This window comes from Tympanuchus pallidicinctus, unplaced genomic scaffold, assembly GCF_026119805.1.
Source record: "Tympanuchus pallidicinctus isolate F22 unplaced genomic scaffold, pur_lepc_1.0 scaffold22, whole genome shotgun sequence".
NCBI lineage: Eukaryota > Metazoa > Chordata > Aves > Galliformes > Phasianidae > Tympanuchus > Tympanuchus pallidicinctus.
The window spans coordinates 32,998,215-33,024,955 of record NW_026294739.1 but is presented as its reverse complement, the minus strand read 5'-3'; the positions used below and the strand labels follow the sequence as shown (position 1 = coordinate 33,024,955).

Here is a 26,741-nt window from a genome sequence, read left to right as displayed (position 1 = left end):
CTCGCTCCCAGCATGCCTGCCTGCCTGCTGCCAGCCTCTTAAATTCAGCAGGGCTGGGATGTCCTCCCTGGTGCAGCTGCCCTGGATGCTAGCACTGCTCTTGGTGCTCCTTGGCCATGGTGGTGAGTGCTTCTCAATACCTCCTTTGCCTTGCCTTGTTGTTTCTGAGAAGTATGGGGCAATCTGATGCTTTCCTTTTCTTATTAACTACAGGGAGTTAATTCACTAAATATTGCCATGATGCAAACGTTCCCCAAATATCACTACTGTTTGTTAAAACCCAGTGTGTGTGCGTGAGACTCCTTTTTTGTTCTTAATGCTTTCTGTCATGGCTCAGAGTGGTTTTCTCTAGTAACTGGCTTGGCCATGCTATGCTGAAGGTGATGTTTCTGGTCTGGGCTGCTCCACAGATCCTGCTCGCCCAGCTGGACATTGGGGACAACCCAGGGACCTGCTGTGTTACTTCACTGTAGACTCAATAAGTCTTAAAGGCCAATATGGTCATTTGTGCAATCGTTCTGGGGGTGCTGGGTGAGTGTGAGGTCAGTATGATTGCCTTGCAACGAAGCCCAGCTGTGTGTTCCCCTGGGGCACTGCCTGCAGCTGGCTGGGCAGAGCCACGTCCACACAGGTGATGGGTTTTCTGGGCAGAACCCCCTGGTTCCTCAACTTCTGTCTTCTTCCATGTGCTTTGTGCAGACCAGAGAAATGAATCCAATTAAAAATATTCAGTGGGAAGAATGACTCTGAAAACAGTATTTCAGGCGAAATTGGCACTTGCTTCTATGTTGCAATATAAAGTGCATTAAAGTTGGTAGCTGCTAGAATATGGTTTAATGGGATTGTGAATAATTCAACAGATTTCTGACAGTCAATTTGTTTCATGCTGAATTGAAATACATGCAGGGCTGGTAACACCAATTAAACTAAACGCAGAACTTTAGCAGAGGGTCACAAAGTCACGCTGTCAAACAGGGGGCTGAGAAGAAATAGTATTAAAATAAAAGGAAGCCTGTTAGTTAGGTAGCGTGTAGGCTCCATGTTGTCTTATTTTTAGGTACATCTTGCACAAAGCCTAATTCTGAGAAAGAGCTATTGTTGCTGGTTGCTCAGATCACATTAGTGCTGGGGCAGCACTGCTGTGCCCTTGCCTTGTTTTTATGGCTCACCCAGGTGCCTGCTGGCATGGCATGTCTGTCTGTCTGGGGATGTCTGCCCTTGTGCTGTGTGGCAGGACATGCTGTGTGCTATGGCTGATGGGCAGGAACGGGTCCTGACCCTCTGGGCCTACTAAGTAACTGCTGCTTTTCAAGTACCACCTTTTAGTTGATTATTGCACAGGAAGAATTAAGAACAGGATATCCCCAGCAAAAAACATCTCTTTCAGACCTGCTGTAATGAAATACCACAGTTTTGTCTGCAGGAGTTCTCAGCCCTAACTGCTGGATGCCCTCACCAGCAAAGTGCACCCAGCCTGAGGAGCTGGCTTGCAAGCTGTGCTTCTGTCAGGGCAATCCCCGAGGGCACGCAGAGGGCTGGGAGCACAAAGCCCATTTCGGGCCAGGAAATGCTATGGCACCTGCAGGGTGACCTGGCCAGGATGTTCAAATGGAGAAGGTGGAATTACTGCTTCCCAGGACTGTGTTCTCACACTTGCAGGTGTGGGGGCTGAACCCTTTCTGATGAGCTTTACCAATTACTCATTTACTGAACTCTGAGAAGCTGAGAAATTCTGTCTTCTCTCCCTGCTGTCTGATGAACTGCCAGGTCTTTAGAAAAAGGCCCAAGAGCTGAATGTACAGGAAAAGGCAGATGTAGCTGTTCTTATGATTCTACTGTTGGTGCTCAGGAAGTTGGAGTGCTTCAGTTTGCATGGGAAATCCGAGCTGCTGTGTGCAGCCGCTGGCTGGTGAGCAGCTCCTGCCTTGCATCTCCAAGCCAGTCCTGCTCTGCTGTGAGCTGCTGTGCAATCTGAGGGACTCTGCTGTGCTGCGCCTTCAGTCTGAGCAGTGACTACTGAACTTAATAATTGTCCTCCCATCAGTTTGGATGTGTATGACACAATGTTTCTAGATTTTTTTTCCCTCATTTTACTAACACTCTGGAATAATGGACAATCTGTTGTGGGATTTTCTGCTTTTAGGAAGATGTGGCGTTCACATGCAAGTGCAAACCACTCCTGCAACAAAACCTGGATTTTATGCAGACATTTCTGCATTCTAACTGTCTTACTTGTGGAAAGGCAGTATAGGTTGATCTGGATTTCCAACAGAGTCCTGTTTAACCAGCCTTTCAAATACATATTTGGGATGTGCTTGTGCTCCCCAAATGATGTCACATTAAATATAAAACATGGAATCAGAGCAGCCAATGAAAATGAAGCCAAAGTGTACTGTACTTGGGTGTCATTAAAAAAGAAAAACAGTTTGAAATGGAAACTGTTATTCATACCATCTGATCACAGGAGAAGTTGAGTAGGCTTATGAGAGCTTGAGGTAGTTTGATCATTATTAATATTATCCTAAGTTGCTTGGAAACTTTAGATTTTGGCAACAGTGAAAGAAATACAGGAAGTTTTACTTGCAGTTTGAATCAATATTTATCAAAGCTTTGGGGTAGAGTTCTATGCTGACTTCAACACATAGTGATTTGATAGTAAGGACTATAAGTAAGGACATATATTCAGTTATCAAGCAGCACTCGTAAAAGCTATACTGGTTGTATTTATCAGAAATACACCAGTGGGTTTTCCATGTAGCTTGATGTATTGGTTTTCTTCTGCTGAGATATGTATTAAGCTTATTTACTACTTTGGGTGGAGTTATTTTTATGACTTGTAAAAACCTGTAAATATATGTGTGTAAATGAACTGTGCTCAGTCACGCTGCTCCAGCAGCAGCACAGCATGTGGAGGGTTCCCTGCTCCTCATTTGCTCATGTACAAGTGCTATTTAGGAACAAGATGACTTCTAACAGAAACTAAAAGCAGAAAGCCTGGCAGCAGCCGAGGCCTGCTGTGAGAATAGTCCTCCCTTGTCTTGTCTCATCCCTGGACGGTCCCTTTGGAAGGCTGACCATAACCCCAGAGGGCAGCCCCGCTGTGTTTTGACTCTTTCTCATTGCCTCTGGGTCTTCATTCTGTTCTCCCAAAGGTGTTCCTGGACTTTCCTGTTACACAAGGGACATGTTGCCCCCGAGCTGCCATCCTGCCCCAGAAGCAGGTGCTGCAGCTGCATCCCTTCTACAGAACCATTTCAGATGCAGTTATTGTATTTATTTTTTTGTAAACAAGGCACCTACACACTGCATGGACTCTTTGCTCGCAAATTAATGAACTGGAAACAAGGTTTTGGTGCTCCTCTGCCAAGCTGTGGGTACAGGTGGGGAATTGAATTTGGTTGTTGAATATACAATGAAACACACAGTAAAATATAAAAGATGACCTCACTTCTCCCTTCTTCCCTTAGCTACTCTGAGCTGGATATTTGAAGAGAAGCCATTTCCTGATTTCTCTTCTGCATCCCTCCATTGCATGTACATGGCTGGTTGCTTTGTACAGCTGCAGCTGAGGAAACTGGCACCTGTGCCTGGGATGCTTCTGTGGGCAGACTTCTTCCCCAAGCAACTTTCTGTATTCTGCTGCAGGAAGGTCTTGCAGCATAATGCCATAGAAATATTTTCTGCCTTCTGCACCAATAATTAATGGAGGGCTTTGGGTTATGGGGAGCAGCTCCAGACTGGCATCCCTCAAGTACTCTGTGCTGCCATACTGCTTGCACGCATGAATGTCATGTGGACGTGCCACTGATTTTTACTGAGTGGAGAGGAAAGTGAAAGCATCCTGCAGTCTGAAGGCAGAACTGGGAGTGCTGCAAAGGGGCAATTTAGTATTTTGAGTGAGAACAGAAGGGGTGACTTTGCAAAAGCAGATTATTTATGAATATTCTGTTTCTTCTAAGTCGGCTATCTTTTCCTCACTAAGTACTGAATGTAAGCATGTATTCCAATGACTCTGAGGACATGTGTACTTACCCAGCTAACCCACCAAAGATCTCTGTGACGTAGGAATAGTCCCCTCCTGATTTGGGGATGGTTACTCCCAGCTCAGCATAACACAGAGAACCCAGGGCAGCAACCCCGCCGCCGAGCACCCAAATAATGAGAGCCAGTCCCACCGAGCCAGTGTGCTCCAAAACTCCTTTCGGTGATATAAAGATCCCAGAACCAATGATGTTACCTGAAAGAGACAGAAAATTTGCAGTGAGATAAGTGAATGAGAAATTAACTTTACTTTTTAAAAGCAAACAAATCCAGCCTGTGCCCCTGCCCTGTGCCAGCCCCTCCTCACCAGGTTTTGCTTGCTTGTGTTTTATCTGATTAAGCCCCAGGGAAAAAGTCACCACTGATTGGAAATCAAGCAGGTTGAGCACTCGGATCTGGTGAAGCACTTCAAGGATCTGTTGAACATCTGTGTTTAGAACTTGTGGTTTTGTGGTATGAGTTTGGGCTGCTTGAAAAGCTGTCTGCTGTCACTTCTCATGACCAATTGTTTGATTGAAAGGAGTTAAAGCATGTCTGTGATAAAGATTTTAAGATGAGAGTTAAAGATGAGAGTTCAGAGATGTAATTAAAAAAAAAAAAAAAAAAAAGTTGGGTTATCCATAATTTAGGGGCCAAGATTGAAGATTGTGCTTGGAAAAGTCACTTAGAAGTCTGGAAACATTACAAATCTATTGACATTTTGTATTTGCAGCACACATGCTGTATTGACATTGCCCTCAGATTTTCAGGGGATCTGGTGGTGTGACAGCAACATGGGACAATGTGGGCTCTGTCCTTCTAGTTCTGTGCGGTCAGTTGTGAGCTGAGGGAGTTCTGGCTGGAGCCTGCTAAGTTTGCTTCCTCCTCTCTGCTTTACAAGTGGTTCTCGGCTCGCGGTGGATAGTGCATTCCATAAGTGCACCCAGCTATTCCAAATTTTGCTGTGTTTGGCTTCAGTTTTCTCCTTGCATTTCTGCAAGCAGTTTCAGAGAGTGCAGCTCTCCTAGCTCGTTGTGCTTGTATGTAGCCGTGGGTTTGGACAGTGTGCTGAGGCAGACACTCTATCTGTGGTTTGAAATGAAATTAGGGTAGAAAATAGACATCTCCTGCCACTGATAAGCAGATGGCTGCTTCCTGGAAAGAGTGGGAGGGGGGTGCAGCTGCTGGGAGCTCTGCAGCCACCACAGTCCTCCTGGAGAACCCAGAGGGCTTCAGGCTTCCAGGGGCAAAGAGCTGCTGTTGTGTGAGGGTTTCACCACAGGTAAACCATTCCTTGGGTATTAAAGTGTCAGTGTAGCCCTGAAACTGTGCACCAGAGAATCCAACTGCAGTAATGTACAAATCACCTAAGATATATTCTTGGGATGATGCTGCTGGACACTTCCTGTGCCTTTCCTATCAGCTGAGGTGTCAGCCTGTGGAAGGGCACTGCTTCTTGTGCTTCTCTTTTCAATGTTGTAATTGAATGCAGTTACAAAATGCTCCCAGGCAGCTGGAAGGAGCATTGTCCCAGCACAGCAATAAGGAAACAGTGGTGCAGATTAAAGAAACTAGTGCAGACACTCTACAAGTTGCAAAATCACTTTAAAAAGTGATGCTGACCAAACTTCTCAACTTTTCATTTTAATCATTAAGCTTTGAGGACTCATAAAAGAGTCCTTTTGTGGACAGAGGAAGACCACAATCACCTTCTCTTTAGATGAAAGCTGATAGTTGCAGTTACCACTTGAAGAAATACACGAAATGTTACCAAACTTTGATTTACACAGCCAAGTGAATCCCACTGTGCTCCAGGGGGGGGGTGAGATGCAGGTCTGCCCCTTTGTGCCACGGGTTGTGTACAGAGAGATGGGGGCAGATAGGACAGCCCGGGAAGGAGCAGGGAGATGTATGAGGGAAATGCAACACCCAGCTCTTCCTGCCTATGTTCTTCCTGCCTTCCCCTCCAGAGAGCAAGGACAGCAGTGGGAGGAAGGCAGGAGGATGTGGCGGGCTGGGAACAAGGCAGAAGGAAAGGTGAGAGGCCAGGTCGGCTGCTTCCTCTTGCAGCAAGCTGCTCTCATGGCCGAGTAAGAGGATGTCCAAATTTAACTTCTGTGTAAATAACAGGGGGAGGGAGCCCTGCCTGTAAAGCACAGTAGCACTGTAGGGCTGGTAAGCTTTAACTCCCTCCTTGGAACAGGACAACGTGCTGCTCTAGCAGCCTTGGTGTTGAGCTCACAGAAGCTGTATGAAGGCTGAACAACTCCAGCTGGGCCTCCATGTCAGTCCTGCTGCCAGAGCCCATGCATACTTTGGCTTTGCTTTGCTGCTCAGCAGCCATCAGCAGATGCGAGTGCCTGCCCTTCAGCTAGCTCCATGCAAGAGCTGCCACATCCACATGTAATTTGTCACCTTGCCCTTGTGTCACTTCGTGTAGAAAAGAGAAAGCCCCGATTCTGTGTGTGCTTTATGTTTCCATCTCAAGGAGTGGGCATCACTCAGCACTGTGAGCACAGGGTGACAGAGAGCTGCTGCCCGGCCTCAGGTGGCTGTGGGGAGGAGCAGTGTGTGGCACAGCATGGCCTCAAGCGCTGCCCTCCTGCCACGCTGGGGCTGCCAGTGCAGCCCTCCTTGTGCAGTGCTATGCTATGCTGCAAGTTGCCAAATGTGACCTATTCGAGGTTAATTCCTTCTGGTGTAGCTACTGCAGGAGCAGGATGAGAAGGAGCTGGTAGGCTTCTGGAGGCTCTTTCATGCAAACATTCACAGATGTCTTTTGGTTGAATTAAGTAGTTTGTTGTTTTTAAAGTCTAACTTACTTCTTGAATGAGTATAAGGCAAAACTCAGTTCTAAACTCCTTATGGATTTCCTATTTTGCTCATGCAACATGTGTGAAAGTCATATCAGCAGGAGTGGAAGTGCTACACCCTTCTGACAACAAAAATGTTTGTATGGAAATGTGTCATGGCTGTGGCAATGTGCCTGGGAAGCACCTTCACTTTGCTCAGTGTAGGATGTGTTTAAAAATAGATATGGCAGAGATGGGGAAATGCTCAAGGAAGTGTCAGGAACTGCCTGATGAGAAGCAGAATTTTGAGGAGGTTTCGTGTAGTAGGATGGAAGATTTAATAGTAAGACAAATGCTTTATCCAAAAGAGGTATTTCTAAGCAAAATTTGTTCAGCAAGAATTGAAGAGAATTTGGGGAGTAACTCCACGGCAGGAATGAAACTGGCTGTGCAGCGCAGGAGTTGCATTGCTGTGCTTGTGGGGTTGGGGATAATTTGTTTCAGTTTATTAGTTTCTTGCAACAAAACTACCTATTCACACCTAGAGGAAACTAATACTTAAATTACATGTATTCATTCCATGGTTCTCTCGATCTTAAAAAAGCATATAAAAATTCCTGTTGGAAATCACACTGCCTTGTGATCAACCCCAACAAAGAGGAGCTAAGCTACTGCAGGAACCACCAGCTCAGTTCCAGAGGCTGAATTAAGAGCTTTCTACGTGGACAATGTCCTCCACCTCCAGATGGAGCCTTCAATGGAGCTGATGTGTTCACACAGAGCACAACTCCTTGGGCAAAGGAGATGGATACACACTTGTGTTGCTGCACACCCTAGGCCTTCATCTCCATGTGCCAGCACAAGCCTGCTCCCCCAGGCTCCAGCTCCATGTGATGCCATGGCAGGCCTTACACAAGTTCCTAACCTTAAACATATCTCGGTTTTTGGCAGGGCAGGAGCTATCTTCAGTCCAGCACTGGGTTCTGTAGTACTGCTATGTTCTATTTCAGGCTATTTCACTTCGCTCCCAAATCTTGTATTTTTCTTTTTTTTTTTTTTTCAAGGCTTTATGTTTCAAATTAAGATTTTTCTAAAACACCCAAGAGGGTTAAGAATATCTCTCTTAAACAAAAACTGATGTTCTTATGGAATAACATCCCTTAAAGAGATATTGTGAAAGGAAAGAAGAAAAGGCAACAACGCAGATACAAGAGCTGACTAACTGAGACGCTGTGTATAGGAAAGAACGCATAGTGCTGCGGCTGACTATGAAGAGGTAATAGGATGCAGAAGAAAAAGGAGAACAAAAAGGTCCCATAATGTAGGAATTCATGCTTTAAAAAAAATATTGAGCAGTCTTTTCCCAGATGCACTTTGTATGCAGTGCTGCAACCTGCTGCTGGGGAGCTCTGCCCAAGCTGGCAGCTCAGCCTGTGCTTTGTGAGTGGCATTCACAGCCCAGGAGGGCTGTGACCGAGGACGCTTGCTGGTGACACCGAGCCCAGCGCAGAACTGATGGAAACAAAACCACCATTGTAGCACGGTCGTGAACTGTACGCGCTGCTGCTCGGCGTGCTGGGGGGGATAGTGCTGGGTTCTCCAAACCACTGAAAGGAATTGCTCCTTGGTGGATAGCATTAGTGCTAGGGTTTCACGATGCCCCGTGATTTTAGGTAATATTCCTCCAAGCGTCTGGAGGGCATCCCTTCTGTGTTGGATGCTGATTTCTGGGCACTGCACTACAGGCTGCTGCTGCAGTGCCGCACAGAAGGAACTAAAGCTTGCCAGTAGCTTGGTAGCAGCTCAGTCCCCCTACCGTCATCCCTGCTCCATCTCCACTGAACTCAGGAAGCAACTCCTCCTCCAGATCTTTTACTGAAGAGAATGCAGAAGAGCCCGTCCTCCAGTCCTTCCTCTGAAAATACATGGCTTTGTTTGTGCTTGTAGTTCAGGTGCTGAGATCTGGCCCTGGGAGGCACTCCTCAGAGCAGTCTGTTGTGCAGTGTAGGCGCTGCCCGTGGGCATGCACCCCCTGCAGATGTGTGTGTTCTGGAACTGCAGGACTGGCAGGCATCAGGGCATGGGACATTGCTGGAAAAGCCGATGCTTGTAGCATGCCTCTGGCTTTCGAACTACTGGGAGTGCATTTGGGGTCAGGATTTGGTGTTTTTCAATGCAAATGTGGGGGTTGAAACTCATTTTTTTAAACAAAAGCTGAATTCTCATTAAAATATTTCAAGAACTGCATGTGGAAAGAAAGCACTAAATTTGACAGTGTTTGTGAGAAAATGCAGGGGTCTGGCAATACTTTGTGCCATCACTTTGAGAGCAAAGTCCTTAGGGTGCCTTCTATTTATCTGCAGCACACAATCCATGCAGGCTGTAAAAATAATGGATCTCTAAGCCTGCTGAAAGTATTCGGCAGTTCCTTAGGAAAGGGCTTACTGGCTGTATGCAGAGACCTTAGTCCTGATAAAAACAGCAATTTCCTGTGTGGTTAGCAAAGAAAATTCACTCAGGTCTTTTTACTGCCTGTGCTTTCCATTACAGCTCCATGTTATATATCTGAAATTCTGAATGGGTCTGTAATATCAACTAGAAATTTGGATAAGCAGTTCTTTCATCTAAAAAATGAAATATTATCAAGGAAAAAAGAACTTTAGTGCTTTTTTTTTTTTTTTTTCCTCAGTCAGTGACTTTGTGACTTGTTCACTGAGGGGTTGTGGTAGGCAGGATTTCTGAAAAGCCACGCACAGCCCAAAGCAGAAACCTGCCTGGACTCAGGCTTCCAGCAAGTGCTGTTTGTCACATCAGGAAGTTGCAGTGCTTGGTGTGGGCCCCAGCATGGCACAGCTTTATCAGGTGGTCTGAATATGTGGGTCTGGGTATCTTGACCAGGAAGGCAAAGACTTGAGATTACTGTTCAGATAAGAAGGAAAAAAAAAGAGCTTAGATGAAAGGAATCAGGCTTTACAAGTGTATTAAATCCAAATGAAATCTGAGGTGGATGATATCAGCAATGACGATGCTATATCCCATCGTAAGTTATTTAGTTATCAGAAAAGTGCTGCACTAAGCAGCCTTCAGTCCAGCTATTAGCTGCTAATTGGCTTTCAGGAGTTAAACATTCATAATTGAGGACACTAAAAAGTGGCTTGGCTTGTCACTATCTGTCTGTGACCTCAGGATACGACACACCAATGTGAGCAGCCAAGAGGTGACAGCACAGCTGGCGGTGCTGGCGCTAAGCTGGCACTGTGCCACAGCTCTGTGGGCCCTGCTGAGCTCCAGGCCTGGTACAGGATGGCTGCGTCACCATGCTGGGACAGGTAAGGGATGGCTGCACACAGGGTGCTGCTCACCTCCAGCATGGTACCACAGGTGCAGCTGTAACTCCAGAGGTTGTGCTCTCCTGCTGTGAAAAGCAAAGAATAAGTGATTCTGGATGGACAGAACATGGCTCAGAAAGTTACTAAAATACAGGGACAGCACAGAATTAAAAGCAGCAAATGCTCGCGTGTGCCTTGCTCTGAGCTTTAGTTGAGCACAAACTGAGGTGACGTGGCAATGTTTGCGGTAGTTCATTTGATGGTCTTGAATTTCTTTAAATAGTATGCAGAAAACTCTTAATGAAGAATGGATGAAGAATAAAAGAATCAACAGAGCTTGGCATTAAACTAATAACTGCTTAATTTCATGTGTGAGGAAAAGATTTAACTGCCGTAATAGTGGAAAATGAATTATGGCTCCTCAGCTAATGTGCTCGTAAAGGAACAAAATGAAAAATGGCCATAGAAATAACAGTGGTGATTTAATGTCTGCAGGGATCAGTATTTAAAAAACGAAATGATCTAAAAATCTGACTTCAGTTCAAATATTTATGCTAAAATTCTTAGCAAGTAAGAACATGACCAATCACCACAACCTGCAATTCCAGCATTCCAAGTGGATTTTGCTGCATTAAGAATTCCTAATCTGATTATGTTACACCCAACTCTAAAGATTTTTAAAACTAGGCTACTTAAAATATTGACAAAGGCGTTTTCTTTAACTTGTCTCAGACCTATAAGGACGATCACAGAATTGCCAAGGTTGGAAAAGACCGACAAGATCATCCACTCCAACCACCCACCTATCATCAATTAGTTCTCACTAAGCCATGTCCCTCAACACCATGTCCAAACATTCCTTGAACACCTCCAGGTTGTTGACTCCACCACCTCCCTGGGCAAACGTACTTGCCTTTTTAGCACCAATATGCGTGTCCAGCCTGCATGGACCTGAGGAAGGTTGTTCCTATAACAGAAAGCTCAGGAAAGAGCGGGGACCCCTTAAGCCACAACACCAGCACACTGAATGCAGAGGAAAGGCTGCGTGTCAGTGGGTATCACTATTGCAGCAGTCATGACCTCAGCTTGCTTGTTCCTGGCTGCTGTTTGCAAGGTGATTGCAGGGATCTTTCCCTTGAGAGGAAATATCTTGTCTTTGGTATTCTAAGCAAGTGTGAGACTGATTAAGTTGCAAAGATGATGAGCAGAAATAGCAGTGGGTGCTACCTGTGTGTGCAGACAGCACTGTGATGGTTTGGGTGTGCGTTAGGTGGCTGTGTCGCAATTAGGGAATTCATAATCTAGATAGATGCAATCAAAGCAATTCAGTGAGAGCTCCCACCTTCAACCCTCAGAGCAGTCAGTGAGTGGCTGTGCATGGCAGTACTGCCTCTCCCTACACCCTGGGAAGGAGCTGGGGACAGCCTGGAGCTTCCCAGGACCTTCCATGGTTCAGGGGCTGCTGGAAAAGTTCTTTAAAAGCAGCAAGCTGCATGTTTGGCCCCAGTTTATACTGGATAAACTGTTTCACAGAGATGATTAGCTTAGAATTTCTTCTAGCACTGGAACGCAGCCTTAGAGAAAAGCAACATTTCCTAAACCTGCAAGGTACAGTTATGGGCTGCAGTGCTTTTCTGCTTACTCAAACTCTGCTGCATGCTGTACAAGGCTGACCATGCTCAATGTGCTGACAGTCCAACCTCTGCCAACGTACTCAATGGCTTAAAACCAATCAGGTTAAATTTTCTGCCTTTGTGAATAAGAACACTTTTTTCTCTTTGTAAAATTAGCAATAATCTGTGCATTTTCTCATACAGAAGGGGGTTAAATAGGGAAAAACTTCATAGAGCAAGCTTTTAGAGCTGCTTTGTTAACATGGTCATGGCAAAGTGATCTGCCACCTGAATGGTGTCCCAGGAGCTGACGCTGCTGGTGTTGGGTACCTGCAGGGCACATCAGTACTGACTGACCTCACTGCAGAAGATGTGATGTGTGTTCTAATCAATGCAGTGCTTACAGCCAAATGCAAATCCCCCTATCCTGTTCTCTCCTGGCAAACATCATTAGGAATCTCTCCTGAGTATGCACATGGGCATCCACTGGACAGGATCAATTAATTTATTGCCCATACTTACAAGCAGCTCGGAGTTGCACGGCCCAGGTCAGCAGGAAATGTGTACCTGCCCCTGCACAGGTTTTCAGGGCTGATCTGCACTGCAGTTGCTAAGTAGTGAGATGGGGCTGGAATGTGGCAGCAGGCGAGATAGAAGAGATGGCTGGGCTGCTTGTGCGTGGCTTTATTCTGATTCAAGTAATGCTGCTGTAATGTGCTTATATCAAAGGAGACGTTGCAGCCCGTATGATAGGATTTTTGTTGTTCTGAATTGAGAACTCCTTTTATTCTGCTAATCCTTTCACCGGCTGCAGGCTCTGTCTGCTCTTTTCAAGCGCACAGTCCACTGCTTTATTTCCTGCTCCTCTGTTCTGACTCTTGTACTTGGTCTGATTTCTCTACTTCCTTAACTTCTGACTTGTTCTGCTCTTCTCTTGCCAGTGCTGGGATATGTGGGCTGCATTTCATTACCCTGGAGAGCAAATCTCAGCCTCCTGTGCCCTCATCTGTGTGCTGCAATGCTCACCACAGATAACAGAGAAATGCTGAGAAAATTCTTCTCCTGTGAAGCAGGAGGCATTTTCCTGGGGATTTTCTCAAAGGAGTGACACGGAGGAGCTCCAGATTGCCACCACCCCAAAAGCAGAATGAGGGTAGGGCTGTGTGTCCATGCTGAACCAGCCACCTTTGGGCTTCACACTTCACTTACCCTTTCCTGTTCCTGTACCTGAGCAGTGCTGCTGGCAGGGCAGAGCTGCCAGGTGGCAATGAGTGCTCCAGTGGGAGCTGCAGGCAGCTTGGGGTGGTGGTGGCACTGCATCAATCTGACAACCACACTGCAACTCAATCTGCTGCTTGCCTTGTACACTTAGAATGTAGAGGGCCCCTGAGGCAAAGTGCTCCTTTGTGCTAACTTCCAGAGAGAAACTGAACACCAGGCCTACCTTTGTGCTCTGGGAGAGGTGGAGAGGAAAACCCTCTCCTGTTCCTAAAATGTCTGGGTTGCCCTGGAAAGAATGTGCAGCCTTGTGCTGCGTCAGTTCTTGTTATCTGTCCTACCTTTGTTTTCCATGTTCTCTGGATCTCAGCAACCCAACCTACAGTTTAACCTGAAAGCAGCAGAGGTGTTGTCACGTCTTTGCAGGCATGCTGCAGGAGGTGGGGGGTCTTCCCTTGGATGCAGTGTGCCTGATCACCATCAGATAAATCCTGATTTTTAAGGAAAGCAACTGGCGGTGCAGTAAGGCTTCCATGCAGCAGCTTGAGGGGTACATACCAGCCATGCCCTGGGTTTAATGCTTGTCCCTCAGTTGGGAAATCCCACAGGCAGCCGTGCCTCTGGGCAGCTCCCACAGTGCCCTCTGCAACTGTAATGACTTGTAGTATTTATCAAAAAGTAAAACAATTTAAAAATGCTGCTCTACAGCTCACCAATCTAGCTGTAATAGCAGCCAAAGAGTTCAGCTGTGTCAGGGAATGCGGTGGGTCAGCTGAGGACAGGATGACAAACACAGCTTTCTGCCAGCCTGGACTCCTCAGTCCTGCTCATTCCAGTGGAAGGGACCCACACACTGTAATTTGTGTCATGGAAAATGATGACTTTTTTTAATCTTGGTTCTTAGCTTGGATCATAGCAAACAGATTAATTGAACAGTCTGGAAAATTGATCAGCAAATGCTGCCCAGCAGGAAAGCCTCTTCCTGTCTGTTCCTGTCCTCACAGAAGTATCATTATTTGTCTGATTAGAAAGATGCAGCGAAGTTCATCAGTTGCATGGCACACTCACACAAGGGCACAGAAGGAACTCTCAGATGGCACAGCAGAGGAAGCAACCTTGGAGCTAGCACTGGCTCCTGGCCCCCACCTCACTGTGGCACCTCCCTGCTTACCTTGCTGGGATCACTGCAGCTTTCTGCTAGGAACAGGCTGAGTGGGAATCTTCTTTAATCTCTACTGCCACTGCCTGGGCTCTGACACAAATGCTGTTTTGGATGCAGATGTGAACATGACCCGAGCAAAGTTTGCTGCTCTCACAGGGTTCACAGCTCTGTGATAGGACATTAGTCAGGGGTTCTGTCCATGAATCTGTGTTAGCAAATTCTGCTGTGAGCATCACTTACGATACTGTGCTCCTGACCTAAAGGATTCAGAAATTTGTTCTGTTTGCACCTTGACCTCATTTATATTTAAATCTTTTATGTATTTTTAGAAACAAATTTAGATAATTTTACTGATGAGAACTAGAAACTTGGCAGCTTTTCAGGAAACTCTTAAATATCTACTGTCTTGGAATTTAAGGAAAATGCCAGATATCTTAATATGACCTCACAAGTCAGCAATATTACTGTATAATCTTCTGCTTGCCTTATGAACTCTGTATTACGAAAAGCTTTGGCTGCCTCTCAAAACTAAGCATCTTCAGAATCCGCAGCCTTCACGGTGCTCATGAGGCCTTTATACATCAGCTTGCTCTAGGCAGCTGACCAGCTGGATAAAAATGTTATCAGAAAAACTCCTCTCTTCCCCTCAAGTACAAAAACTTGTTTCCAGGGTGTCTGGAGGACACAGAAACGTGGAAGTGAATTAGCTCAGTACCTCAGAGGACAGACTACAAGCATTTCCCACCTCCACTCTGTAGCCTGATGTACCTTATCCATCCAGGTGCACTGTACTCATGTACAGCCAACAGCAATGTGGCTAACAAGGGATTAATGTGCTTTGTATGTAGCTGCTTTAATTTGATTCAGGTCCAGATCCTATGAGGCAGTAAAGACCTCAGCTCCTACTAGAGGGGCTTGGGACCTGTTAAAAAAAGGGTCTTTAATCTTCCACTGGGAGCCTGAGCACTAAGGGGAAGCATTCCTTCTGTATGTACTGGTAGTATTTACAGGATTTTGGTACTTTTTGCAATAGTCCACTTAAATCTTAATGCGTTGCTTGGAAACCAGCCGTGTCCACAGCAAACAAACATGTAGACGTATCCTACTGCTCTCTGGCAGAGTTTACTGTAAGGAATTGCTTTATTGCAACAAGATCTACTTACAGCAGTACAAAAAAGTAGCTTGTCAGTTTATTTTAAATTCCAAATACTTAAATTCTGTCATAAAAACAGAAAGCCTTTCAAAGCTGAAGGCTAAGCATGTGAAGACATCACCCAGAGGCAAGTACTTTTTTTCTCTGTTCTTAGAGTATTGGTTCAGCTATTTTTTAATTCAGTTGAGTCTAAGTACAGTGCTTAGAAGTAACAAGCTTGGGTACTATTTTGTGCTAACTACTACTATTATTATTTTCAAGACACTTGAGCTGATTAATTATGTTTCCGAAGTGTATGGCTGTTCAAGTCTTCAGACTGAAATTAAGAAAATACAAAATTAAAAAAAATAAATAACAGTGAAACTTATAAGCACTTAGCAGAGGCCAAGGTCAGCACCACTTCTTTTAAAAACCATCCTCCAGCCCCTTCCCATTTGGAACTATGGAACTATTAATATGGAACTATTCAACTATGAGTGGCACTCATTTTACCCAAGATTACTCTTTCATTTTGCCATTTTGCACTTGTGAAGTCCTAGAACACTCTTTCTGAAATGGTTTGGTCTCCTCTGCATGGACATGAGAAGTGTCTGCGTTGTTTGCAGTTAGCGATGAAGCAAGGCTTGAGCTCCCATGTTTCCAGCTACCCAGGAGACAGGCCTGCTGTCAGGCTTTCCTTGTGGAGCTTGAGCAGGAGTGCACGATCTCACAGCACTCTCTGGGACTATTAGAATCCCATCCTAAATGGCACATGCTAATAGTTGGTTCTTGTTGCCTCATGACTGTTGCACAGCGTAACAGCAAAAAGATGGAAAGTGCCCAGGAAAGGCAAGAGCCTAGACAACTCATGTTGCTTCTTTTTGTTAAACCTGTAACTTTTTGTGCCATGCACAGGTATTCAAGTGCTTCCTGGAGAAGATGCTTACATATTAAGAGTTCGACTTTTGACATCCATTGTCTGAATGTTTCTTATGCAAACTAAAGAGATCTAGAAAAGAAAATCAACTGTTTCTAACCTTACTGCTCATTCCTGATTATCTGACCCAGAGTTAATGTAGCATTATTAGTGTGTCTGTGACTTGTCCAGTGTCACAGGTGAATTAGAAGGTCTGTGACAGGCAACCCTGTGACAGGCACCAATATAGATCATACAATATTAGGGATTTTATTTCTCTGACCCGGTGTACTCAATCAAAGAATGAGGTTCTTTCTTAAGTTGATTCTTCCTGGCTTTTGTGACAATAGATAAGGTCGTTTTATTGTTTAAACACATTTTTTGTGGCTTATTATATTAAGATGTTTGGCCTGATCTTAATTATGTGGCTTCATGAAACTGATGAAAGACCTATTATTCTTCCCAGCAGAAAAACTGCCCCTCAACCTGACCACAGACGTATTTCAGGAGTAATCTTTCTGAAGTCTTACTGATTTCTAATGCTATATTTCACACTATTGGGTTTAAAGCCCCATTTTGATGTGCAATTCCAAAAGTATTTAAGGATTAAAAAAAAAATATATTGACTTGTCAAATTTCAGAAAAGTTTATTTTTTCATAAGCTTTGGTACTATTGTAAAGAAAGCTTAAAAGAAGAGTGGTTCGACTGCATGGGTTACTCCATTACTCAGTAATACAGACAAACCTCACCAGTACATCATTCTCCACCTTTCTTTCTCTGAAATCCAGTGAATTTGCCCCGTTGTCTGAAAGAGGTGAGGAAGCATGTCCAGGTGCAAGAATTTAGTCAGTTCACTTTAACACCAGAGTGAGCCATTCATTACCTGAAATAGGAATAACAGAACCTACAAGTTCCTGAAGATTAGAACAGTTAGTGAGATCCATTCCTCTAATCTTGCTTTTCAGCTCCAACATACAGAGGTCAGTGCCAGAACAACAAGGTAGCAGAATAAACTAATACTATCTAAAGAGATTTTGTTGAGGCTGGCATGTGAAGAGAAAGGAATTTACCATTATATATGGCTTTCTTCTGCAAGAGACCAGAGCTTGCATATTCTCTATGCTTCCTCCCTATAGAGGGATACAGGCATTTAAAAAGGAATTAGAATGCTGAGATGCTCAGTCCATGTTGGATCACTGGCTCCCTGCTCTTTGCTACGGAACATCTACTAAAGAAGTCTTAGGAAGACTTCTGGGTTTTTTGGGACCAATACTAAAAACAACACTGTTAGGATGTTTTATATCTGGGGCACTTCAGCACTGACAAATGCCTTCTCATTTTATCATGCTGCAATCAAGGTGACAAAAAAGTGTGGCAGCTACTAGAAACTCCCCCGCAGCCCAGCAAAAACAGGGTCTTGAAAGGAAAAGTTTGGCACACAAAAAGCTCCAAACACAAAAAAGCTAAACCTCCACCAAACCATTTCTGCTCGTTGTGAGCCTGCCAAAGCAGAGCAGACTTTCTCAACAGAAAAGGCTACATTATGCTAGAAGGAAATGAGCTGCAAGGCACAGGAAAAGGGAACGCGAGTGGAGATTTATGGCACCACTGAAAGCAGGCACTGTACTGCCAGATCAGGAGTAAGACTACCAAAAGATGCTACCTCTGTTTTTTTGTCTATCAAGGAAGAAGGAGAGTTTGTGTTGCAGGGTATCTGCACTACTGACATCCGTAACAAAGCTCGTTGTTTCAGCTTTCTGATCACAATGGCTATGTTCAGCCTCATCAGATTTTTCCACTTTTTCAGAAAAACACAAGGGGAAAAAAACAAACTCCAACCCCTAAATCCAAACCAATGAACTTCGCCAAATAGTAAGTAGGAAACAGAATGTTACAAATGTTCTAAGTTTTGTTTAAGCATTGATGATTTCCTGAAGTACAAACTTCAGGCGTTTTTTTAAGTCATTGTGTCCTGCTACTGCTTCTGAACACCATGTGGAAGGATTTGTTCATGCTGACATTTTTTACTTTGCTTTATTGCAGCTTTTGCACTTTGTGTTGTACATGTTCGCTCTGCACGCTGACTTCTGGATGTGCACAGACTGCAGCAGAAAGGCACATCTGTGGACAAACAGACCCACTGCCTACTTCTGGCATGAGCTAATTAAGAAGAATATAAATTTGTTTTTATTTTCATTTTATGCTGCCAGGAATCTCTGGTTGCAGCTCCTTTTTACCCCCCCTGGTAAAATCGCTCTCAGAGGTAAGCCTAAGCCGCTAGCCTTGAAAAGCTGCAGGATCTCCCTGGAATTTTACCAAGCTGTTTGAACCTTGCCATGGCTTTTCTTGCAAGTAAAACTGTGGCATGTTTTCAGCTCCCCAAACTAGGTGAATGCCTACTCCAAAGGATTCTGATGGACAACTGTATGTTTGCACAGACTGTGAAAATGTGAAAATGCACTAATATCCCTACAGTATATTGTTATGTAAGTGTAACTTGCACAGTGCATTTTGGATGAACATTTCTAAATTTCTCTTTAAAAATGTAGTATTTGATCTTTCAAAGATATGCACCTTTCTTCGTACTGAGCATCATACCAAAATGTGGACACCTATCAGCTGTTCTTTACACATAGTTCCTGTACATTTAATTTTCATTAGTTATGAATCTGAGCCTCAGACTCGAGACTGCATGGTAAAAAATGTTTGCTAGTGCCTCAAAAGTACCTTTGTAGTTTCTTGCTTTTAAGGAAGACACGACTCCCACCTTTATTTAACTACAATTTGCATTAATAAGAGGACAAAATGTTGAATTACATTTCTCTACAGTTTGGGTCTGTCCTATTGTCCTGAAAAAGTATTAGTCATGTAGGTTTAAACACTGTGCACTCTGCCAGCAAGCGCCATGTGGAACTGAATGCTAAAATATTAGTTAGCAACATGTCTAACAGAGATAAGGAAGACTCCTTCTTTCCAGAAACAATTTTTTGTTCACGAGTAAGAACCACTGAGGTAATCTGCATTGCTCTCACAAGCGGGCAAGAAGCGTGTCCTGAAACTTCAACTAGCTCCAAAAGTGCAAAACTTGCACAGAGACTCAGAGAGCAGTGCTGCAGCACTGCTGTTTTCTGCCATCCCAGGTAGGATTGCAGAAGCAGGAAGAAATCACACCACGATGTGGGCAACAGTCTTTCCTTCATACACCTTTCTTTCTGCTGCAGCCCTGGAACTGGGGTACTGTTCCAGTAAAGCCCTTTTGGGAGGATCTCCTGGTCGTTCCATACACTACTTGACAAGGACTTGGATCTGACCAGGTGCTGGTTGATTCAATGACCAGCAGCCAGTCTCCTTTAGCACCAGTGGCACATGAAACATGACCATGTAGGCATTACTACCTATTTATTGCTTTTTGAGTTCTCACATTTTATGAAAAATTGAGTATAAAGACCTCTCTCAGTTCTTTTCAGTTCTCTCGGTGCATTTTCTTTCCCTGGTGTTAAGCTAGCAGCTTGCCAGTCCTGGTGATGTCTGTCTGTAAGGCCTAGCTGTGGGACCTTAGGGCATGTTAAAACAACAGGAGACATATCAGCAAGAACAGTGCAAGGAAGTGAACGCAGGAGGGCTGGTAAGTAGTTTCCTCTGAAGGGCAAGGAGGAAAAATCCTATCCTCTGCAATTACACCTCTGAACTTGGTGCCATCTCCATGGAAGAGGTATTTAAGCAAGTGGAAACTTCCTGCAGATGCATACACGGTTGTTAGTAAGCAAGTACAGTGTCAGGCATGCATTGTGGCAGCCAAGGAAGTGTGTTTGCTTGTTTCCTTGCTGCGGTTTTATCACATGAATAATATTTCTGCATACATCTTATGACAATCCTGACAGAAGGAAGCATCTCCCATATAAGAGGGCTTCCAGCTCATGGACATTCTGCTGACACCATCAATGAGGTGGCAGACTAACAGCACCTATGGAACAAGGCAAATCCCATTTTTGGGGTGATGTTGGAAGACAAATTCCAGGAGGCAATTTCCAAAAGTCGTAATAATTGAACACAGTGTTCACAGGCCATCTGATCACAGTTTTGGTATTAATTAAATGGGATGTACTCAAATTGGGAACCTGTTTATAAGGGGTTTTTACACTCAGCTTATATGTGAGCAGAATGAGTGCTAGAAACATTTTTAGAAACCTAGTCAGCTGATGCACATTATTTCTGCCTATGGCATATTTAGTTTTAGCTGACATATTTCATTGTAGCTTAATCTCCAGGTCTTTTAATGGCTCTTATGCAGCCTGCTGTTTACATTCACATCCATACAATGGACTTTACCAAAATCCGAGTGCTACCCTATAGCTACTTGCATGCAGCTTTACAAGCTTGATAAACAAATGCTTTAAGAGAGGTTCATACATATATATAAATGGCTGCAATTTGTACCTACGTTTGCATGTACATTTCTAATGTAAGAATGGTAATTTTGTTATTCAGACCAAAAGCAGCAGGCTGGTATCAGACATTAATCAGGCTGCTGTTTCTAATTCTTGTACTTTTCTAAAGAACAGAGGAATGTGGCAGGAACTACACAGAGCCAACTCATGGAGCTTCTTACCCAGTTTTTCGTCTGCATTGGCAAAACTGTTGTTGAAGCCCTGGATGAGAATTTCTCTGTGTAGCTCATCTCCTAAACAAAAAGTAATGGCGTTTTCAAGCAGTTAGATAGTATCTGTCAGTTACTACTTAGTAGCCAATAAAGAGTGCGTTACTTCCTTTTAAGCTGTACCACTTCATCTGAGTATTGGTAAGCTTTAATGCGCAGCGTAACTGAGTACATTAGCAGGTTATTAATAGCAGGAGAGATTTGTTTTCATGGCATGTAGCCGTTTCTAAGACAAAGCAGTTTGGGACGGGGCAGACTGAGCTCTAACAGCAATGATCCTGGAGCGGTTGTGCTGGATGAAGGGATGTGCTTGTACCTGAAGGCAGCTTTTATTTCCCTGGGTGCAACCATGAGATTTCATGGGGTCATAACGGGCTGTGACACACAGGGAGACCCCAGTGTCATTGGAACACTCTCAAATACAGTGGATAATGGCATTCACACCTCAAAGCCTTCTCTTTTGCCTCCTTACGTTATGCCAGGGCGGACTCAGAAAACAATCTGACCATTTCCTCCAAATGCTGATCGTAAAATGTTTTATTTTGAACTAGCAGAGATAGTGCATGGAAGGCAATCGTGAGCTCATTGATTTATAGTCTCATCTTCACAGTCTTTTCCAAATACTCCCTCATGTTTCCTCTGTTGGCTACTAATTGCCAAGATTACCGTGCTTTCTGCCCACCCTGCAGGTGACTGGAATTGCAGAACAGCTAGCAAAAATGTAACACAAAAAGTTTACAAATCCCAGCATCGGACAATTTCATTTCATAGCACAAAGATACCCTCTCGTGTTTTTGGGTATCTGCAGCACTTTCATACACGGATAGCACATAATAGCGACTTTGCCACAGGACACCTTTGAGTTTTATGCTGCAGCCCTGAAGGGAAGAAGGCTCTCTGCCCCAGAAGGCTGACACGACACCCCACACTGCCTTCGGGTCAGAGCGGTGACACCGCCCGCACGCCTTCCATCATTTGGAAGGAAGTCTTCCCCCCACGTTACCCTGTACCGGGCAGAGAGCCGCCTAACGCCAGCATAGGGCAACAGGTGCTTTGGTCTTGAGCTGAAAGCCTTCGGCCGGGCTCCTCTTGTCCCGCCGTGCGCAGGCTGCGGGCCGTGCCGGTGCGAGGCGCAGCGCCCTCCGGCCGCGTTCCGCTGAGTGCCGCCCGCAGAGCCGCGCCGTCCACCGGCGCCGTGCTTCGCTGTTACGGACGGGCCGCTGACACGCGGTGTCACTTCGCACCTACACGCAGCCAATCCCGCTCCCGGGGCGGCTGTCCGAGCTTCATTTAGCGAAAGTTTTTGGGTAGAACGCTTCAGGCGCTTGACACCGCTAGGCTTTACCGACAACGCCAATACGCCAATACTTTACCCCGATCCGACGCCTTTGGTGGGACGGAAAGGCGTTCCGCCGGCTTCGCCGCAGACGGGAACCGGCTCCCGTCTGCTCGCAGCCCACCCGGCCGCCGCCCGCCCGCTGCGACCCGGCACGGAGTCGGCGGCTCCGTCGGGAGGGCGCGGATCGGCCCCGCCGCCCGCGGCGACCCTTACCGATGATGATGGCACAGGCGCTGAGCAGCCCGATCTCCTTCTTCAGCGCCACCCGCTCGGGGCCGCCGGGCGCGCCGCGCTGCTCCCCGCCGGCCATCGTGCCCGCGCCGCTCTGCCCCGAGCCGCGCGCATGCGCCGCCCCCAGCGGGGCTCCGGGGGGGTCCGAGAGCGGGGTTCGAGGGGGCGGCGGGAGCGCGCCGGGATGAGGATGAGGATGTGCCGGGCGCCTCTCGGGGCCGCGCGGCGGACGTGCGCACCTGCTGCGAGGAGCGGGCGACTGCTCTCCCGCTTATGTGCGGGTGAGCGCCGCGTGGTAGCACCGCGTTAGCGGCGCGGAACGCAGCGGATGTCTCCACCTGTGATCCCACGCGGTGCGCACCGGCCGCCGCAAAGCAAGCGCGAGCAAACAGAGTTTGTTTTCTACGCGCGGGGCGCGCAGGTAATCACTGGGACGCTTCTTTCCCAGGAACGTGGGAACTGTGGAGAGTGTCGGGGAAACGGCGCCGTACGGGAATTTACACGTCCTTGGCTCGGTGAACGAGCCGCTTTCGCAGAGTGCTAGCTGGGGAGGTTCCCTGCGCTCTCAGGTGAAATCAGAAAGTGAAATCCCAGCTTGGCAGCCCGGGCTCCTCCGTTCACAACGGTTTGCCCGGGGGTCCCCGGCGCCGGGTCAGAACGGGCGTTCCGCGTGCAGCTCCGCAGCGATGTGGAAGCCCGGCTCAGCGGGGAGGGAAATCCCCGCCTGGGGACGCGTTCGGGAGGCGCGCAGGTGAGAAGCGCGCGGCGAGGCCCGGAGCTGCGTTGGGGCGCGCGGCGCGTTGTCGGAAGGTGCGCGGCTGCGGTGAGGGGATGAAGGAGGTGGGAGTTTCTGTGGCGACATCTCTCTGATTTTGTTTGGCTTTAGAACGCATGGAATGGCTGAAAAACTGGCGGCCGCCTTGCGGAAACCCGAAGGCTGTCTTTATGGAGTGGAGAACCGTAAGTGATTTTACTTTATAAAGCTGCTCAAGCTCCTGCTGTTTAAGAAGACCCGCTGATTTTCGGGGGTTGAGATGCGTTTCCGAAATTGATGTATTGCTCCATAGAATTGTTGTTTGTAGATGAATGGCCTGGCAAACTACTCCCTAACAGGTGCTTCTATTGAATGACTTCACACTGTTGGTACGGAAGCGCTTTATAGGAGGATTTGCTTCCTGAACTGCGTGCGAGCTGCTGCTGTTGTCATTTTAAAGGCAGGAAAACGTGCAAACCGCAAACAAAAGTTTAGATGCTCTCTGACGTTTTAGCTGTTTCTCCTACGTGGTTTAAGTTGTTGCTGAGCCCTGCTTTCCACTGGTGGCAGCTGAAGTAATTCGTAGCACCTCTGATTGGCTCACCCAGACATTACGATTAACTCGGTGCAAACACACCTGGGATGGTCCGTTGTTTTGTTCGAGGTAAAAATAAAATTGAATTTTGTTGAAGTACAAAATCCAAGAAAAACAGGAATGAATTGTGTTATCAACTGCATTACTAATGGCGTTACTGAGTTCTATGAAGTTTCAAATCATTGAACTCTTACAGATCAACCACAAGATATGTTTAACGAGTGACACTTAAAAGGATGATGTGTACTCGGGTTCTTTTGCTGTGGTGGAAACGTTGGTTTGCTCTGAACTGTGTGTACAGTCTTTGTGTTGCTGTGCAGAGGATGGAAGTCCCAGGCAGTTCTCTTAAGCTAATGGGAAGCTGCACTCTGGCTGTGGGCTGAAGGCAATAAATAATAGGATTCAATTAACTCTATTTATCTTTTCTAGCTCTACTGTGTGGTAGTTGGAGGTGTCTTTTTCTCTTTTCTCCTTTAAGTTTTCTGTTCAGCACATGGGTTTCTGCTAGTTGAACTATTAAATATTCATTTATATCAGCATGCAGGTGTGCACTGTACATCTTGTTCTACAAACGTTCCTCCTTGATGAAAAGCATGGGGCGTATATTTGTGATTTGATTCAGGTGTGGGTGACGAGCAGGGTTGGATGCAGCTGTGTTGGTGGGGGGGGCTGGGGGTGGCTGCTGCCCAGCAGCTGTGCTGCCTCTCCCTGGAAACTGAGGCTGAGTGTGTGGTGTGTGGGTAACTTCAACTGGGATCCTTGTATAGTTCTTCATTCAATGAATATTGGTTTACTATTTTGTTCCCCCCCATGTGTGCATAAGAAATATAAGATAAAATATCTTTTTCTTCTTTTTTTTTTTAAAGTGTTTTGATTTGTTGATGGAGTAAGCAGGGGGCAGTTCACAATGTGAGCTTTAGATATTTCTATATCCATAGCAAATCACAAGGGTGTAGAGCAGCACTGGGCCAGAGCCCTTTTGGAAAAGGCAGTATGACAAAGGTTGCCCTCATTAGCTGCCAGAAGCTGCTTATTTATTTAGTTAGGCTGGGTGCCTGCGGGCTTCACTGTATTCTCTGCACGAGGAGGGGATTCTTCTCTACACTGCTTGTGTGAATATCGGCTGCTTACTGGGGTTGGGTGTTCTGCCCTATGGTTAATAATGTTCCAGAAGAAGCAAGTCAGAAGGCATGTAAGTTTGAATTGGTAGCTATCTGAGAGAACTTTCAGAGCAAAGCCTTCTTTAAAATTGTTTTGGATATGGACATGCAGTATCTAATTGAATGATGAAATGTTAGTAAGCAAAAAAGCCAAAGTTCTTTGTAGGAGGGCAATTGCTGCGTAGCAACTGCACAGAGAGGATACAATGAAGCTTGCATGTGTTCTTTTGTTGCTATTTTTGTCCTCCTTTTCTCAATGTCCTGAAAGGTACAGAAATTGTTGAAGTTGTTGGGACCAATTCATTTGTTCCTTATGCCTTTAAAAATGAGGGGGGGGGGGCAGACAGTGACCGTTTGCTTATATATATGGGAAGAAATAATAAGGGAGTTCAAGGAGGGGTGTTGTGACGGAATTTTCAGATGAACGTAGTCTTTAATGTATGTGAGGTGAAAGAATTGCAGGGATTGTGACAGTAACACCCTGCCCACTCTGTTTTTGTACTCATCTAAAAAAAATTCTATTAAAAAAAAAAAGTCCAAAAAAATGAAATGTCCCATGCCTGCTGCTGAAAACAGTTGTTAAAAGTGTAGTGCAACTTCCAGTTTAATGGGGTCACCATAAACAATAAGTGGGAAAGAGCTGAAAGGATAAAGCAGGTTGTAGTGTATCTTTAAAGAGCAGACGATTGGTTTAACAAAAGGCAATTAGGGAAGTAATGGGATTGTAAAGTGAATGTTAATTGCTAATCAACTTCAGAGGAAAGTTTGCCACGTTCCTCTTGATTGCCACCTATTCTGTATCATTGCAAACTTTATAAATAAAAAATAATCATTAATTTTACCTTTGTTTCTTGTTAAAGGACAAAGTGAGGACTGAGCAACCAGACTGTGGGGAGTGTTTGCTACTGACCTTTGCACTACCCTCTCAGAACTTTGCTCTGCCCTCGTGGAGCGCTGATCTCCAGGACAACTCAAACACTGCAGTTCTCCCTCACTGCCCTGTAATGGTTGGTGTGGGTACTGGGAGTACAGTTGCTGTGAGCTGGAATCCAGCGACCACCTCTAACCAAAAACATCTTGTGGTGTGTAGGCAGTGGGGAGTCTGGGTTGTCACAGAGCATTTGATTGTCTCTTGCTGCTTTCTGAAGTCTTTGGGAAGACTTCTTGCCTCTTTAAAGAGGGGGCAGGTTTGTGATCAAAAGCTGGAGTTAGCAGATAAGTGGTCTTCAGGCTTACAACCATGGCTTCTAAGTAAGTTAAGCTTACTGGTTCCACTCTTCCATTGTCCTCTGCAAGATCTGTGAGCTTGAATCCAGTAATTCAGAAACTTGAGGAGATCATTCAGGCTATGTAACTGTTCTGCCCTCCTCTAAAAAGGATGTAGCTTTGTACGCAGTAGAGGTTCACCTTGTGTTAATAACTCTCCACAGACCCTACTAAGAAAAGTAATTTGGCAATATATAAAAAAATCCACTCACTTAAGGCAGCAGGCTTTCATCCTTAGGTCCAGAATGTTTGTTGTCTCTAATGTGAATTATTTACCAAGCATGAGCTGCTGGACACTTAGCTATCTGTGTCAGAACTCTGTGTTTCTAAATTTCCAGCTGTATAAAATGGGCTGTTGTATGTTCAAATTACATCATTCCTTCAAAGGTACTCCTTCAAAGATATTTCATGGTGGCTGATAAGCAGATGAGTGTAAGTAAATCTACTTGTGAAGTTATTTGTAGGTTGTTGAATAATTAGGTTTGTATAGCCAGAGTTGCTCGAAGAACATGCTTCCTGTTGAGCACTTGTACTGTTGGTTTACTGGAGTTGGAAA

General features: G+C 45.5%; 1 protein-coding gene across 1 annotated transcript in view; it reads right to left on the bottom strand.

The window, feature by feature from the left end:
• SLC7A10 (solute carrier family 7 member 10) overlaps nt 1-22,678 on the bottom strand; it is a gene marked incomplete at its 5' end in the record, with an annotated part of 32,740 nt that extends 10,062 nt beyond the window's left edge. The window contains 2 exons of the mRNA XM_052685938.1: nt 4,033-4,237; nt 22,393-22,678. Of these exons, the coding sequence (XP_052541898.1) occupies nt 4,033-4,237; nt 22,393-22,678 (491 nt within the window). The remainder of the gene's footprint in view (nt 1-4,032; nt 4,238-22,392) is intronic.
• Nucleotides 22,679-26,741: the final 4,063 nt, after the last annotated feature.